The 18,141-nt window shown below is 33.5% G+C and overlaps 1 protein-coding gene across 2 annotated transcripts in view; it reads left to right on the plus strand.

The window, feature by feature from the left end:
• Positions 1-18,141, plus strand: part of LOC118184320 (uncharacterized) — a 105,929-nt gene that overhangs the window by 56,199 nt on the left and 31,589 nt on the right. For both annotated transcript variants that reach the window (XM_035353973.2, XM_035353974.2), the window contains exon 4: positions 14,946-15,275. In XM_035353973.2, the coding sequence (XP_035209864.1) occupies positions 14,946-15,275 (330 nt within the window). The remainder of the gene's footprint in view (positions 1-14,945; positions 15,276-18,141) is intronic.

Below are 18,141 nucleotides of genomic sequence, written 5' to 3' on the forward strand. Positions count from 1 at the left end.
TACTTAAACGCTAGGTTGCGCGTTTTTTTTAATTATTTAAATAATAAGTGTTACATTTAGGGAAATATATTACCATACACATTTAAAATGGAAGCATAATTTCATATAGTATTATGTTAGATATATTAACATAATAGCAGCAATTTATTCAATATTTAAGTGAGAAAATGATTACTTGTAAATGCGACATTTTTCTGTAAAGTTAAAAAAAATCGTACGCAAAGTACATTGCAGAATAAAGTTTTTAAGTATAAATAAGAGCAAAAGCTAAGTATCAAAGAACATATTTATGCTTCGTTCTTCACTAACATCTCAAGTAAAAGGAATTTCAGCACCTTGCGCGTTTGCTTTACAGCATGCTGGCTTCGATTAGAAAGTCAGCTGAGGCTAGTGAGGCTCCCCCTCATATTCTTTGCTACAACGGCAGCACACTCGGCACATATTCGAGAGGTCCACGTCCGACTCGTGACGAGGTCATTGCACAGTTCTCACGTCCCCTGTTTAAAATAGCTTAATGACGCAATTAAAAATTAACAGTTGTGAATTATAATCTCATCCTGAATACATGACACTTGCTTTTTGCTTCTCTTGCTTGATGGAGTTGTAAAGCCTGTTCTCTTTAAAAGTGTAACAAACGTGAAACAAGAAACAAGTGCGTGTATTGCTGCCACTTTATTTATGCTGGTGTATTAAAATGTTTGATCAACTGAAATAAAAAAAGGAACATTTTATACGGTTACGGTTGGAATTCATCCATTCTTCATCTTCAACTACCATCACCATTTCAAGTTTCTTATTCTTTATAGGTTAATAACGTTCCAAATTATTACATATATAAGTATGTATATATAATAAACGTATAATAATTAAATAATTAAATAAAAATTTGGTGATTAAGTACCTAACAACAGGAATGCATGTCAAAATTAAAAAGAAAGTAATTCACTAAAATTAGTGTAAATATAAGAAAACGTTATAATAAAACAAACAGTTAAAACACTTCGGTGTTTTTTTCAACGAGTAGAAGAAAATTTTAACAGAGCCATATTTCGTTATTATATCTGGATGATTATTAATCAAAAGTAAATATCAAATAAAAAAGAAATAAAACTAATTAAGGTAATGAAAGGTTATTTTTTATAATGCAAACAAGAAATCCAATAAAATAAAGTACAAACTAAGAAAACAATTTTTTATTCTTTTTAATGAATCATAAAGATATAATCTGCTTCGAAGCGATCTATAAGAAAACTACTGTGAAAAATTTAAATACAATAAAAAAGAATTTTGGAAATAAGAAACCAGATAAACAATTGGCTAGATTAGAAGTAATAAGCTAAATTAAAATTTTTCAAAACCATGAAAAAAACTGTTACAAATTAAATGTAATAAAATTTTTAAATTCAAGATTTAAGGAAACGTAATAAAAAAAATTGAGAAAGGTGGGCTATTTATCTTAACTAAAAAAACGCTTCCACGTGCAAGAAGCTTAAAATTAGGAAAAATAATTAATCTAATAAGTTTTAGTAAATACAATTCTTTCGAGAGCTGAGTGAATAGAAAAATGTGTAACAAGAGCTCAGAATCCATAAACATTGTTTTGGTCAATTTGAATGCAAATATGTTCTACATATTTCAAAATATGTAGAACATTAGAAATGTCCAAACTGCTAAAAAACCTACTACCGTATAAAAGCAATTAAATTTTCAAATCGAAACCTAAGCAAACAAAACTGAATAACTTTTGTTTACAATGAAAGGCTATAGCCTAAATTAAGAAACATTTACAAAGTCAAGAATTAATAAATTGAATAATAAATTTAATTACCTGAATGGAAAGAGAAAAAGAAAACAAAAGCCTGTGATAAAAGATGTTCCTTGGATTTATTGTGCGGAATGTCCCTATGTGACTGAAAAGAAAGGAAAAGGGCACTAAATGTTGAATCGTGTGGAAGGTGGTAGTTTGTTAAGGATATAGAAAATAAAATATGAAAGTTTTCAGGTTTTTGCGTAAGTGCCAAAACCGTTGCGGATGTCAACGGTTGCCCAAATGCTCTGTTAAGATTCTTTTTGCTCCCACTGAGTTCGGAATGTACTAGCCAGGTCTTATAGTCACTCGTGCTCCCCATTTTTTTAACTTCATTATGAAGCATCGATTTTTTCGTACTTATGCAAAATACAATTCTACAGCACAATCAAAAAAATTTTAAAAGCAGCATAGCAACACTTATTTAGAATTCCCGATACTGTATTAAGTGTTGGCAAGTATTTTTCGATTTTTTTCAGTCTTTTCTCAGTTTATGATAACAATCTTCAGTTTTCTTAGTAAGATGGTTTACAGTATAAAATTTTTGTCTTTTAATTATTAATGTTCTTTGCTTTAAAATTTATTTATTAAATATTGGAAGGAATATTCTTCGCACTACCACATAAAATTGAATTCAATAACAAATTCACAAAATATTTAAAAACAGTATATCTTTAGAATTTCCTATAGACCTTCCCGGCCAGTTTAGCCGTGTAATGTTCCCACTACACTCTTTCAAATCGTTGACTTTATTATTAACAAATTCATTAAAGTTTTACAAAGTATGAAAAAGGTAATAAAACGTATTCAAAATTTAGGTTGGTTTCGATTGTCCAGGTGCACAAGTTTGGATGGAGGATAACGCTATTCAAAATTTGATGCCGCTAGGTACCGTATTATTTCACAATGTGAGAAATATATATACATTTATGCAGTATCTTCATTATTGTATTTCTTTAAACATATGCTGTTAAAATTGAAAAGGAGCTAAGTCATATTTTGAGACTAATAACTTTTTTGGGGCTAGTAAAATAAAAAAGAAGAATAAATAAGTAAATAAATAAATAAAATCTGAAGACTTTCCGATTTTATATTACGCCCAAAGAGGCGTTTTTAAACATTTTATGTTACCTTTATTTATTAGTCCAAAGGGATTTGAATCCCCGAAGAACTATTACTTTCGTTTGGCATTTTGCGTCGGACTCCTATAAATGTCGGTTCACTTTTCAAACTGTTGCCACCAAATGTTAGAGTCCTGCATTATATTTGAAGAAATTAAATAATGGTGTATTTGTGTATTGAAGATACGGTAAGCACACTAGGGCTATCTGCCTAAGGGGAGGGAGGCCTTTCGTGGAGGACATTCTAAGGGAAACTGGCTCGTATACACGTTACACATGGGGAAAACCACGAAAACGCCCATGCAGCCAGCCCGTTAGCGTGATTCGAACCTCGGACGAACTATCAGTGTTCAGCGATTTTACCGCTCGGCTGCTGGTGAGCAAATTAAATAATGAAAAAACTGCATAAATATATTTATATTTCTCGCATTGTGATAAAACAAATTTTAGAGCCATCCAATTTTGAATGACGTAATCCTACTGCGAATATGGGAACCTGAAGTCCCAAATTTGAAATTAGGAATTTATTTTATTATCGATTTCATATTTTGTAAAATTTTAACGAATTTTGAGTAACAAAACTCAACGATTTAAAAGCGAGCAATGGCAACACTCTACGGGGGGGGAGGGAAAACCTTTTTTTCTCCATCGCGTCGAACTGTGTATAGGAAATTCTAAAGATATGCTCATTTTAAAATTATTTTGCGACATTGCTATTGAACTGAATTTTATGGTTTAAGTGCAAAGAACATGAGATTTAATAAATAAAGGTAACACACAAAACATTAAAAAAAACGCGCCTTTGGACGTAATTTAAAATCGGAAACATTACAGATTTTTTTTTTTTTAATATTATGTTCTTTGCCCTTAAACTATAAAATTCAATTCAACAACAATATCGCAAAATAATTTTAAATGAGCATATCTTTAGACTTTCCGATACACAGTCTCGTGCGGCTGGGTATAAAAATGTTTACTTTTTCCGCACAGTGTTGCCATTGCTCACTTTGAAATTGTCGAGTTTCTTAATCAAAAACTCTGAAATGGTTCACAATATGTGAAAGAGATGATGAAAGAAATTCCAAATTTGGCCTTCTAGATGCCAATATTCGGGAGGAGAGGTACGTTATTAAAAATTGGAAGGCTCTAATTACTGATGTTTTATCACACTGCGAGAAACATTCATACATTTATGCAGATTTTACATTATTTAATTCCTTTAAATATAATACGGGGCTGTAATATTTGGTTGCAACAATTTAAAAAGTGATTCGCCGTTTATAGTGAATCGACGCAAAATGCCAATTTTGCATCGATTATATTGATAGCCCTTCTGGGATCGTAAATTAATAGCCCTTTTGGGCAAATTGCCCCCTTTAGGCTATAACAATAAAGAATAGCTATTAATTTAGAAGTCAAACAACAAAAATCAGCGTTATATTTTCAAATTTTCACAGGACTAGTTTCGATGTTTTAACCGAAACAGCATCCTCAGCTGTAAAAGCGCAAATGAACGAGATAAGATATAATGATTAGATAAGAAAGACTGGAGAGGAGATAAGCCACTGGCACCATCTGTTGATGAAAGCAGAACTAAAACATAAATTCTTTAAAGGCTGAAAGCAAAGATGGATTGGAATTAGGTTCTTTAGCCAGAACAGAAAACTTTTTTGATGTGAAATGCCTCTAGAAAATCCAGTTCCCCAATGGAAGATGTTTTTTGAATCATTTTGGCAGCAGAAAAATTGAAAGTGTGATTTTCGGACCAACAATGTGGGACAACAGAGGATTTCTGGGTTTCCTTTTTTCCTAACATATGCTTCATGTTCCTTAACGCAAAATTTTAAGGCTCTCTTAGCTGGCCAATGTAAATTAAGCCACACTGGCAAGGAATCCTGTAAATACCCCAGGAATTCATATCCGAAATGGGGTTATTGAGTAAGGAACTCGGAATTTTATTGATGGGAGAATAAACGACCCGAAAGTTAAATTTCTGTAAAATACGTGCAATTTTATAGCTAATTGATGGAAAGAAGGGAATGACAACAGAAATTTTATAATCTCCTAAAACAAGAGTATGCCTTTTGGTGTGTTGAGATGAGAATTTTTAACTGCTTGATTAATAATGCTGGGTGAAAAGCCCCTGTCAATAGGTACTGCTTTTAAATAATTTAGTTGTTCAACAAGGGATAATTTGGAGGAGCAAACTTGAAAAGCACGGAAAACATAGGAATAAAATGAAGCTACCTTTTATTTAGTCGGATGAGATGATTTGAAGTGTGGCTTGCCTTCCACCTTAAGCCTTAAAATTTCGCATTAAGGAACAATGTGGCATATGTTAGAAAAAAGAAAACACTTCTTTTGCCCAACATTTTTTGTCCGAAAATCACACTTTCAATTCTTCTGCTGCCAAAATTATTCAAAAAACATTTTTCAATTGATAAACCTTTTTTTTTTTTTTTTTTTTTTTTTTTTTTCTAGAGGCATTTCACAATCCAAAAAAATCTTTCTGTTCTAGTTAACGACCCTAATTCTAAACCATCTTTGCCTTCAGCCTTCAGAGAAATTATGTTTTAGTTCTGTTTTCATCAATAGATGGCGCCAGTGGCTTATCTCCTGTCCAGGCTTTCTTATCTTATCTAATCATTATATCTCATCTCGTTCATTTGTGCTTTTGCATTTTACAGCTGAGCATGATGGTTCGGTAAAACGATGGAAACTAGTCCTGTGAAAATTTGAAAATATAACGCTCATTTTCGTTGTTTGACTTCTAAATTAATATTTGTTTGACGTGTTATTGTATCTTAATTAAGAAATATCTACTTTATTTTATTACATTCTTTATTTGTAATCTTAAAAAAATTAATGATTTTGCATTATTTTAATTAAATAACTTCATTTTTGTATTGACACTTACGTTTGAAATTGAAAATGTTTCATATAAATTAAGATAATATAAACTCGGACCTATAATAACTAAACTTGAAATCTTTTCAATAGTGAAGTTTCAACAAGTACATCATCGAAATGTCAACAAATATATAACTGAAATTTCTTCGCGGGCCGCATAAAATTGCTATTGGACCGTATGCGGCACGTGGGCCTTCAGGGTGAGACCACTACCGTAGAAGACAGAAAGCCATATTCATACTGTTATGCGCTTACGGGTTGCACACAGAACCAATGACAGCTTGATAAAATTTATTTTACCAAACAAGCACTTCACAGTTCACTTTAGGAAAAAAAATATTCGTGAATTTCTTGACAGTATCACAGAGTACAAGTAGTCGGTACACTTCAAACTATTAAGAACTTTAAACACAATACAATGCAAAGCGCATCTAAAAAGCGAAGCTAACGCGAGGATGTCTCAATGCACCGAACACATGCTGAGCGTAACAACTGCTGAAAACTGAGAAATTACCGTACACCATCGCGTTTCTAAGAGGTGTTCGACAGTTGCGGGCCTTTATCAATCTATTTTTAATCTCTATACGGGTCTTAAAGAATGAAAAATTTAAGTATAAAGACAGTGCATTATAGATGAGAAAATACAAAATTTTCTTGAGTTTTAGTTGTTTCCACGAGCGAGGATCGAACCCGCTGTCTAAAAAGACCAACGATCTGTACGCTGTTCTTTACCGCTCGGCTATGCCTTCGTTGATAGATAAAGGCTGTTATAATTCTGCTTCCGGAAAGGAAATTAGAAGTTGAACTGCTTGGAACCCAATAATGACGTTTTCTGGAGTATTTTTGGCTTTCTTAAGTTGACTGAGAAACTGATACGTTCCCCGGTCTTATATAGTTTTCATCCGGCCAGCGATAAATTTCTAGTACTTTTCACTTCTCGGAATTACTAGAAGCATATGAGAGCCGGATACGGTTTCAGTTACATGTAAGATCGATTGCAATTATTCAATTACAATACCCACTACAGTTATACAGAGATCAGATAAAAATATCGCCAAATTTAGCGATAAAAGTAAGTCGCCAAAATCATTGTCAGCTGAGTAGTAATTTTACCAATTTAACGAGATAGCCATTTTCTAAATGTTCAATAGACTTGTCTCTGTATTATTATTTTTCCTGCAGAGTACCTTGTCTTTCAAGCATTTCATGCTAAATTATACAAAAAATACTAAAATTTCATATATAATTTCAATAAAACTATTAACATATGTACAAAATTCATAACAATGTATATAAATGGTTCGTGTAATGTCAAATTATGTCTGTATTTCTTTTGAATAGAAATTGCATAAATAAAAGTGTGTAGAGAAATAAAAGAGATGCAATGAACAACTTTAATTCACAACGAATATCATAACCGTTCAATGCATTTTCCTCGGAGACGAACTCATCTAGCGAAGGTGAGTTCATAATAGTCAAACGCAAGTTTATACCATACCCTCCCTCTTTAAGAAATACTTCGAATTAATGAGTTACATATCACTGAAATTCGATCCTTTGTCCCCAAATAAAAGCGCTGCGTCAATAATTTTTCACCATATTTCATGATATTGATATGGTGGAAGCTATTTCATTCCCAGAGATGATTATAACTAATAATATGCATATGACACAAAAGAGAAGTAGTAACAATAATACATCACTTTTCAAAAAACGACTGCTTATTAATGTCTGAAATGCATCTATGCGAATAATATTACATAGCACATTTTAACGTATATATAATGATGTATGATAACGTATATTCTTATATCAAGTTGAAAATAACAGTATTTTTAATATCAAATTTTCCTGCTGAAATGTGCCAGCATTTGTAAAGCAGAAGGACATTCTTTGTCACGAACGAACATGCATGACATGATAAATGATTTTTCGTGTCTGCCCGAAAATATTTAATTACTTTGCCTAACGGAAACTCTTGTCACCTTCATATAAAACAGTACACAGAAGACAATCGTTGCGACAAAGTGGCCCATATGACTGAGTCTTAAGAATTTTGATGAATTTAATCGCCCTTCCCACTGAGGTTAAGAACTACAAGTAGCTATAAAAGTCTGATGTTTGTTTTTATTGCGATATTTTTATTTCCAATACCTAGCAAAGGATACTTGTTGACTTTAACTTAATTTTAGTCTACATCCGATGCATGGCTGTAAATATAAAATATCTGAGGACTATCTGCCTATAGAAACGAAGGCCTTGGTGGGGGATCTTTTAAGGGAAATAGGCTTGTATTCACATTACAAATGAAAAGACCCCGATAACTTTTATGTGCCCACTTTTTCAATAGGACTTGAATTGCACGAATTTATAATGCAATAATAGAAACAGGTACGAATATTATTATCACATAAGTGAAATAAAAAGAATATATATTATAAATATTGATGTCTAAAGTATATACGTTTATAGATTCTAGGATTTTATGTAGCAGAACTGAAAAATAATAGAGAAAATAAAAATTTAAATCCATAAAATATTGTTACGTTCTTTGTGTTCGTCGATTTGGAGTAACGGTTGATAGCACTTGATGAAGAATCAAAACACAATTATTCTCCAGTAAGCACTATTACACAGGGCAATTCCGAAGACACGTTTATACACGTTGAAAAACAAAACTAAAAAAAAAAAACAAAAAAAAAAAAAAAAACTGAAAACAATCAGCAACACAGCCTTCAGGCTATAACGGTGAAGGCAACTTCACGGCAAAGTACTAAAGTACAGCTCTCCACTCGGTGATCGCTTTTAAGCTAACCTCTGAACTCAAGACACTTCTTTCTCCCTGGACAGGCAGTGTTATATATAGCTTTAACCTACCTTCGAGAATATTCCCGAGAAAACCGCTAAAAATGCTTTCTAGAATGTTCTCCCTCCGTCTATGACATCTCCATTTTTTTCCGCCAAATATCGTCAAATGGGAGATGAACTGAATCTGGCAAAACTGTCTTACCCTTTCACTTTCTAGCAACCCTATGCTCGCCATTGACTCACACTGCTCAATATATTTTAAAATCTTCTAACTGAGCTCCAAAACGTTCTTGGACATAATAAGAAAGTTAAATTTTAATTTTGTGTATAAAAATTGCATTTTATTACTATCATTAGATATTCTTAACTTTAAAATTTTCTTGTTTATCCTCGCTATATTTCTGTTTTTGTCTTTCCTTAAATTTTATATTCTTGTTGATCTACGGTATTTCCGCATTCTTACAACTCCTGTCGCAATGTCTTTAGGTTATTCACTAGTTGTTTAAAAGGCTTAGTTTGTTTTAAAAAAATAGATTAATATCTAAATTGTGCCTACAGTTTGATTGTGCATACAATTTCTCTCATACATTTCTTGTAGAGACATTAGGAGTTTTTTGAAAGCATGAAAGATGAGAAAGCAGCAAGCCTTCGCCGGAATCGAACTGTAGACCTCTGGAATACGCGCCCAGCGTTCAGAGCACCACACCATGAAGGTGTGCCAAGAAGGCGGTAGAAATACGTTATATACCCCCTTTTTAAAGGGCGACTGGAGTTTTTATGGGACCCATTCGCCAAATTCTGGATGTGGGGGATCATCATCCAGCACCCTTTTAGTCCGGGCGCCATTCGTAGAGACATTAGGATTTTTTTCAAAGCAGGAAAGATGGAAAAGGAGCAACACCTTCGCCGAAAATCGAACCGCGGACCTCTGGAATACGCGTCCAGCGTGCTGATCACTGCACAACGACGGCATGCCAAGAAGGCGGGTGAAATACCTTATACCCTAATTAAAGATATTTATCCTATGTTAGCAAAAAGAATTATTCATGCTTCAAATCCCAATTAAATATTGTAACTTTTTTATAATTAATTTATTTTACTGAATAGATGTGATTGTACTTTCGGATATCATCCTCTTTCATAGCAACTTTGAAACGTATGCCAAGAAATAATCATTTAAATCAAATCGCTACGTGAATCACATTGAATTCTATACTCATAATCTTTTCGTAAGATGAATTAAAAACGAACGATTGACAGAGGAAATTTTGTGGCAAGAATAACTGATAGTCAGTCTGGAATTGTTCTCTGATTTGAAAGCTGATATACTACATCAAAAACGGTTCTCAATGTCATTAAATTTCTATCCATCACATCTGCTGAAATCCGTGTAATTCTTTAAGAGTGCTGTCTATCATAGAAACTTATCAGAAATACTCACAAAAATAGACTTCCATTTTTATTAGGGGGAGTAAGATGCAGTTTATTTATTAATCTTAGTTTTTGGAGCAAAGAAATGTAGTGAACTAGAGAACTTTAAATGAATGCAAAACCACATATTGTATTTATTGCAGCGGCTCGAAGTAAACGTTATTGCAAATTTTATTGACCACAAAAAGAGCACGTTGTTGTTTCTGCAACAGCTACGACAACTAATTCTTCGGTGTTTCTCAAGAACTTCTACATTTAGATCAATTCGTTTATATCTTTCCGGTTCACATATTCATCTTTCAGCTCATTCAAAGACGCTAATGGTTAAAGTAACTGTTTTTGTTAAATTATATTTAAATATCAAATAACACTAAAATCTTAAATTCTGTATCTATTTAATTCAGCACATCGAGCAATGTATAATTCTTAATAAAATATATTACACTTCCTGTCTCGGTAAGTTTAGTAGGCTTTCTACCCCCTCCCGGTCCGCCAATAAAGGAGTTTTTAAAACCGCTTATTACTGAGCTCGAGCCCAGACAAACGGGTTGATTGCGTGATTAGTTTTTGTAGTTACAACGACGTCTGCCGTGAATATAGGCCGCTTTCCCTTAGAAAGCCGTCCAGGAAGGCATCCCTTTTCTTAGGCAGATTGTTCTTGCGAGCTTTCCCATATTATCCTAATATCCTAAATCCAATCTCGCACTTCGTCTTTCGCCATTCATTTCCGTGAAGCGGCAGTGATTAAAAAGGTAGTAGAAATGTAAAAACGGTATCGAAAAACAAATGACGGGGGGATAAAGAGCAGGAGAAGGACATTATCCATAGTTAAGTTATTTGCTTTTTGACGTTCATAAAGCTAAATAAGTAATTTACAGCGTAATACAAGTCATGTTGGATATATTTCTAGTTCATTCTATTGGGCTATTCTCCGAGCTGCAGGAAAAATTCCAAATGGCATTCAAGTTTGTCTGAGTTTGGAAATTTTTTACGCCTTCAGCGGACGTTACATTGAGTTTCATTATGCAAAAATGGTGAATTCTTCTAACGTTATTATATGTATCTATTCAGTATTCCGCATCTCTTAACACTTCTGAAAAATAGCTTTTTATATGTGCGATCTATGACGATATTTGACGCTAAAATTGACTAAACTCTAAGAATAATTAATCTATAACATAAGTAAATTGCATAATTAAACTATAACGTATGAGTAATATATATAACATCTCTCATGTGTTCTACATAATATTTTTTTTAATATGTATAAAGTATTACTAATTAACAAAGCCAATACTAAGATTTTCAGCAGCCGTCTGCAAGTTTCGAAATTCCTTCAATAGGAATGATTTGAGTTTTGAATCTGCATAATAATCGTAAGTAATAAAGCAGCAATATTAGAGATATTTTTATTTTCCACAGTTTATATAAGCGAAAGTAAAGGCAATTCTCTTCACATCGAATATAGGGTATTATTTGCTAACAAAGAACAATTTACAAGAGTTTTTTGGAGATATGCAATCAAGGGTAATAATTTTGTTTTCGTAATTAGAGTGAAATATATTAGTGAACAGCGCAATTTCATTTTTGGAAACTGGCCGGAGGAAATTATAATACGCTAAATATAAGCAGAAGTATACTAAAATATGTAATAAATATATATTTATTTAGCCGGTGATTTATTATTAATCTAAATGTCATTTTATATTCTTCAACATTGCACACCATGTATGCTGGGGGAAATGGGATAGTTTTATATCTCCCGTTCTACTGAGTCGATTGACGAAATTCAAATTACGTTTTTCATGTCTCGAAAGTGCGACTTAGGATGTATATTAGATTTATATATATTAGTCTTCTATAATAGGTATTTCGGCATAAAATCGTAGATTTTTTAAATTGGCATGACTTTTTTTTCATATTTCGACCCTATGACTTAAATTATGCCTAAATATTAAATTTTGTAAAATTTGGTGCGATATTTACGGAGACATTCAAAAATTTATCTTGGCGCATTTTTTCAGCTTGAGCCAAGAATGATTCACTTGGCGAAGTTCTTAATTTACAGCAACCTATTTACCTTTACTTTTTTTGCATTGCCCACGAGTGGAAAAAATTCATCTTTAACAAAGTGCGTAAACCACATTTCGGTTATTATCGCTTATAATAAATGCGCCAAATTTCAAAACGTGCCAAAATGTAAATTAACGTATATATTAAGAAATTAAATAAAAAACATCAATTTTTTGCAGGTATGCTTAGATATGCATCTACTTTAAGATGACGGCGAAAATTTTATAGGTTATAATTCAAAATGTTTTTCAAAAAAATTATAAAAATCATTTTAAAATACAAATTTTTAAAAATAAATCATAAAAAATGGGCACATTTTATTTGGAATGACTCTAAATTTCGAAATATGAAAGAAACAATTAAATAACGAAAATAAAAAAAGAGCTTAATAAATGTATATGGTATTTCTCCCGCCTTCCTAGCATGCCTTCATGGCGTGGTGGTCTGCACACTGGGCGTGTATTCCAGAGATCCGTGGTTCGATTCCCTGCGAAGACGCTTGCTAATTTTTCATCGTGCTTGCTTCCAAAATATCCTAATGTCTCTACAGTGGCTTCCGAACTAAATTGGTAGTGGATGATAATTCTCCCCACCGAGGATTTGGCGATTGGGACCCCTAAAAACCGTAGTCACCCTTTAAAAGGGGTTAGTATATAAGGTATTTCTCCCGCCTTCCTAGCATGCCTCCGTGGTGTAATGGTCTGCACGCTGGGCGCGTATTCCAGAGGTCCGTAGTTCGATTCCCGGCAAAGGCGGCGGTTGCTATTTTTAATCTTAATTTCTTCCATAAAATCCTAATGTCTCTACAAATGTATACCAAATTCAATTAACATGGAGAAGCTAAAATTTTCACAGCTAATGTATTAAAAACTACTCGTGAGATTTTTACTAACTTTGGTCTAATTTTAGTCCTAGAATTTAAATATGAAAAAAAAGGAGCATGCCATTTTAGAAAAAGTCCGATTTTGTGTCAAAATACCAATATTAGAACAATGCTGTATATAAATCCGATACATATCCGAGGTCGCACTTTCGAGTCATGAAAAACGCAAGTTGAATGTCATCAATTGGCCCAGCAGAACGGGTGATATAGAACTATTCCATTTTTTTTTCGCAGTGTACATAGATGCAGTGATGTTCCTTATTATTACACAATAATCTAATACTGTTAGTTTAAGGTATACACTTGAAAGAAAAAGTGTTTCGTTTGAACAAATGTTTTGAAACAGAGCCATATTCTTATTTAAAAAAAAATGAAAAGAGATAATTTGATACGGAATTTGATATCAGAATGGCAACAAACTCTTCAGTTTTCTTGATATTCTGATTCTGGTTTTTATGGGAGTATGCTTCTATTATAATATTTTTTATAATAAATTTCCTTTACATTTTTCATCAATTATGAAATTCTGACCAATTAATACTGAGGATTTGGACTTTAGATTATTGTTGTTGACTCTTGACAAAGAAAAGGAAACCATCTATTTACTAAGTTAGTCGTTTTGGCCCATGTATGCCACTATCAAGTGAAAGAGGGCCCTCCAGTGAAGCAGGCGTTTACAGCCCGCGAGCATCTAAATTCTTCAGTATTTTCTTGTAACTGTTTCCAATAATCAACTGGTAGCAGAGAGTTATAAAGCTGTAGGATACATACTTAACATAGAATTTTACATATATTTAATTATGTAACATAACAATACAAAACAAGCTACAGTAATATAAAACAAATCTAAGATAAATAAATTGGCAATAAAATACAATAGAGTTCACACAACAGAGTATAACAGATTTAGTACATTAAGATCATAAAGCTACCTGTGCAGGAATGGGCAGGCTATCGCGCGAAACGCGACGTATCCGACTGGGTGACAAGTAATGCTGTAAAGGCGCATGGCAATAGAAAGCCGGGACATAGTAATACCAGAACAGACGTGAAGTAGAAGAGTGAACATACAGCTGACAGAGAAATATATGAGGAAATTTAATCTGGTTTATGCTTAAAGTGCTAGTTATAATTTGCTCTACTAAATGTGGGATGGTGCTAATAATAATGATAATGAATTCCTAATGATAAAAATATACATTTATTATATATCAAATTTACGAAAGCTCACGTGTAAGATAAACCACGTCAGTTTTTATCTGAACAGATTTTCCGCTTTTAGCATTATATCTGAGCGGATAGTGGGCTTACATCAAAAACTCCATAGAGGAGTTTAGCAGTCTCATTTGCCGCAACGCCCCTGGGATCCCATTGGACTAGCACGGACTTTTAAAACTGAACTATGTCATCACATCAAAGATCCGGTTCTTCAGGCTCACCATTCCCAGAGATACGGAGAAAACAAAAGGAATGTGACATACTGAAACCATACCTGGCCACTGCGCTACCAATTTAGATGACATACGCCACTACCCTCGGGGGGAATACAGGAGTCACTTATGGGCAGTACGGAACCGGGTCTATGCATTTTATGCCCCCGGAGCTGGGGCTGTTAAAGCATATTACTCTTACTAACCCAGTATATTTGACCCCATGAGTCATTAGTTTAGTTTGCTAAAGGTTTCAAGTGTGGCTTAAATCTATTGGGTACTGGAATTAAAATACAAAAAATAAAATTTTGGTATTTCCCCACCATTGCTATCTTATTTGAGCATTTACATTTTTAGTTTTCAGACCAACTTATTTGCAACTTATTCATCAGAAAAGAACATTGTTCATATCTATTCTATATTTAACCTTGAAATATGTGTAAATCATACTTTTACTGATATAAGCACAATCTGTATTTTAGGAAGAAGCAAAATATCTACTGGATGACGTTGCCTACAACTGCTGCGAGTCTCTACGGACACTCCGCTTAGTCAATTGCTCAAAAGAACCTTTCGCCATGCTGCATCCAGCTGTCTTCGTCAATCTCCAGAAACTCACATTATCACCTCAGCATCTTTCTGATGACATCGTTTTACTTCTAGGAAATACTAAACTTAAAGATCTGTACCTTCTGCAAACAAAACTGACTCAGTATGCAACCCCAGTCACGCCTAAGGTGTGGAGGGAGTGTTCCAAGCATTCACCATTGCTCAAAGTTCATCATATCCTGACAGGCCCTGTAAAAACGCCGGTAAAGTTTTTAGATTATGCTCTCTTAAATTATATAATAGTGCTGCTTAGTAAATTTAATTCAATTTACTTGAAAAAATCTTAGGCAACAATAACTTTTTTATGATTAGTATGTAGCTGAGTAGAAATCAAATTATGGTTTGCATTATTTACTATTATTTTTATTTTTCTCATTTTGGGGTAATATGAACATCTAAATCCAGAAATTTGCATTCATTTCAAGCATAAAAGTGCTTATTCATTACTTCTACTGTATACATTATTCAAAATTTCGGTTTTGAAACGAAAGGGCAGCCGTGTTTAAAGTGTTATCACCGTCACTAATTTTTAGCTTTGCTATTATGAAAAAAAAACATTATTTTAGGAGTACTCAACATGTGTTTTGTGAAACCTGAGTTCCACATAATCGTCCTTCTGTGCTCGCTATTCGTCGAATCGTTGAAAAATTTGAAAAGAATTTTCTTTTTCACGATGCGGATGTACGAACAAAATGTCGAAATGCAAGAAAGGGCATATAACATTGCTGCTGTACAAAATAGTGAAGCAGACATCCCAAATGTATCGATTTCTGACTGTTCTTAAGAAATAGGACTTCCAAAACTGAGAACTTGGCGTATTTTGTGAAAAGACTTGGATTTACTGTCGCGTAAGTTTGTGTTAACCAAAGAATTGAAGCGTTGGGCTATCAAAAGCGCCGTGAATTTGCTTCTTGGACATTAGAGCAAATATACGTTGATAATAATTTTTGCGCAAAACATTATTTCTCAGATGATGTTTATTTCTGCTTAAGCGGATACATTAAAAAGCATAACTGTCGATTTGGTGAGAAGAAAATTCCTAAAAGATGCACGAGAAGACCTTGCATTAGAAAGGGTCACTGTGGGGGAAGACAGTGGCATCATCGGACCATTTTCCTTCCCCTTAAACGGGGAGGAAACGTTAATACAGTAACTCTTGATACCGGTTGAAGATAACAAATTTGTAAGATATCTGAACTCAATGACCTATGGTCTTCCTTATATGTAACATGTACACAACCGAGTTTCCCTTAGAAAGTACGAAAGCATCTCTTTCCATAGGCAGATGTGCTTTGCCAGATGTTTCCTAATTTGCTTTGTCATAGCAACTAAACCAAACCAAACTCAAATCAAGAGTCCATGCCAGCAAACCACAAAGTATTGAAGAATAAGAATAAACATCGAATGCTGCTTGTTTTTGTTTTAATTTATTTAATTATGACAAAGTACTCGAGGGCTGACTATCTACCTAAGGTAAAGGATGCCTTCATGAAGGACATTTTAAGGGAATTAGCTCCTATACACTTTACACATGGGGAAACTACGAAAACGCCCATGCAGCCAGTCCGTTTGACTCCTTTGCCACGATGATTGTCTTGGGCTGAACTTTGTCAGACAATTTAGATTGGAAACTACTACAAATTATGGAAATCATTTAATTTTCTTTTAGAAATATTTTTATTTCCTGAATTTGAAATAGTGTGTCCTGTAAATTATTTAGTTTACAGGCCACAGAGAATTAATTGATAAGTTTTTAAGCTTTACACCTTATTGTAGCGAATGGAACTATTATGAGTATTATGTGTATTATCCTCAAATTTGAACCCTATCTAAGAAATTCATTGCATATTAAATTCTAAATGACGTGAATAAACAATTAGATTTAAAAATTTTAACAGAATTTTCAAGTGACCGTATTAAGTTTCATGGTAGAAATTTTCGTATTTTTAAAATCAAATTTCAGTAACTGATAAATTAAATATTTGTCTCCCGTACCAAAGGATGTATTACTTTAGCAAATATCAAATGGAACAAATTTTGCGATACTTAATTATGCGAAAAATGAGAAATATTTTCACATGCGTGATTCTAAATGGCAAATACAATGAATTTTTTAATTAACCCTACCTCTCTGTTTATTCACAGATTGATTATTTTTATTCGGAAAAGTTTCATTACCCACAGTTTGCCCACAAGGGATCATGCTGGTTGAGATCTATAATCTGACGATCTTGGGTGTGGAGTTTAGCTTGTGCTGTCCCGGCCATCCGAGTGGGTGGCGCTCCAATCAGTTTTCTTCGGTTTCAACAAGTCCGCTCCACACCCTTCATATTGCCTGAGAGATGATATATGAGGGACGATAAAACGTCAATCGGCCTAGTTGGATGGTCCAAGTCATTACAGCAATTGTAACAAAATGACTCTTTTTGGAAGTTTGTTGTGCCAGTCAGCTCCATTCGCTTGATACGGAGCTGAGCGATGAGGATTAACTGTGTAATTTTCAAACTTGTGGCAGGACACGCATATAAATTATACTTAGAACACACACACACACACACACACACACATATATATATATATATATATATATATATATATAAGGGTGCAAATGAGCCTGTACATGGCCCGACCATGTCCTCTCTTTCTACTTTCTTGCAATTAATATCACGAATAATTTATTAGTTCGAAACAATGATTACAAGAAACTTTTCTCTTAGCGTCTTTTTTAACATGCCTTATTTCTCCTATTACAAAACAATGGTGCCATATTTTCCGTTTACTTTATTCCAGTGCAATTATTCCTATTTCCTTTTCTTCAGGTGCCACATTTTATATTAAATCTCTAAGAGCGTATGTGCATATTAAAATATGTCAAGGAAAGTAAGGCAATTTATGAAAAGTACATAAATCCAGGTATAAAGTACCAAAAGCGTTTTTACATTAAAAAATCAAGAAAACACTTTTTCTCATAGTAGCTTTGGGAAATTTGCGCTTTCTTAGCGTAAACTGTGGCCGGTTAGAGGCTTAACATGTGCAACCGTTGAAAGGATAACTTCGCCCTGATCATAT

The sequence above is a fragment of the Stegodyphus dumicola genome, chromosome 3 (genome assembly GCF_044657685.1).
Source record: "Stegodyphus dumicola isolate Sdum_Otavi_A_Nest chromosome 3, ASM4465768v1".
In the NCBI taxonomy this organism is placed as follows: domain Eukaryota; kingdom Metazoa; phylum Arthropoda; class Arachnida; order Araneae; family Eresidae; genus Stegodyphus; species Stegodyphus dumicola.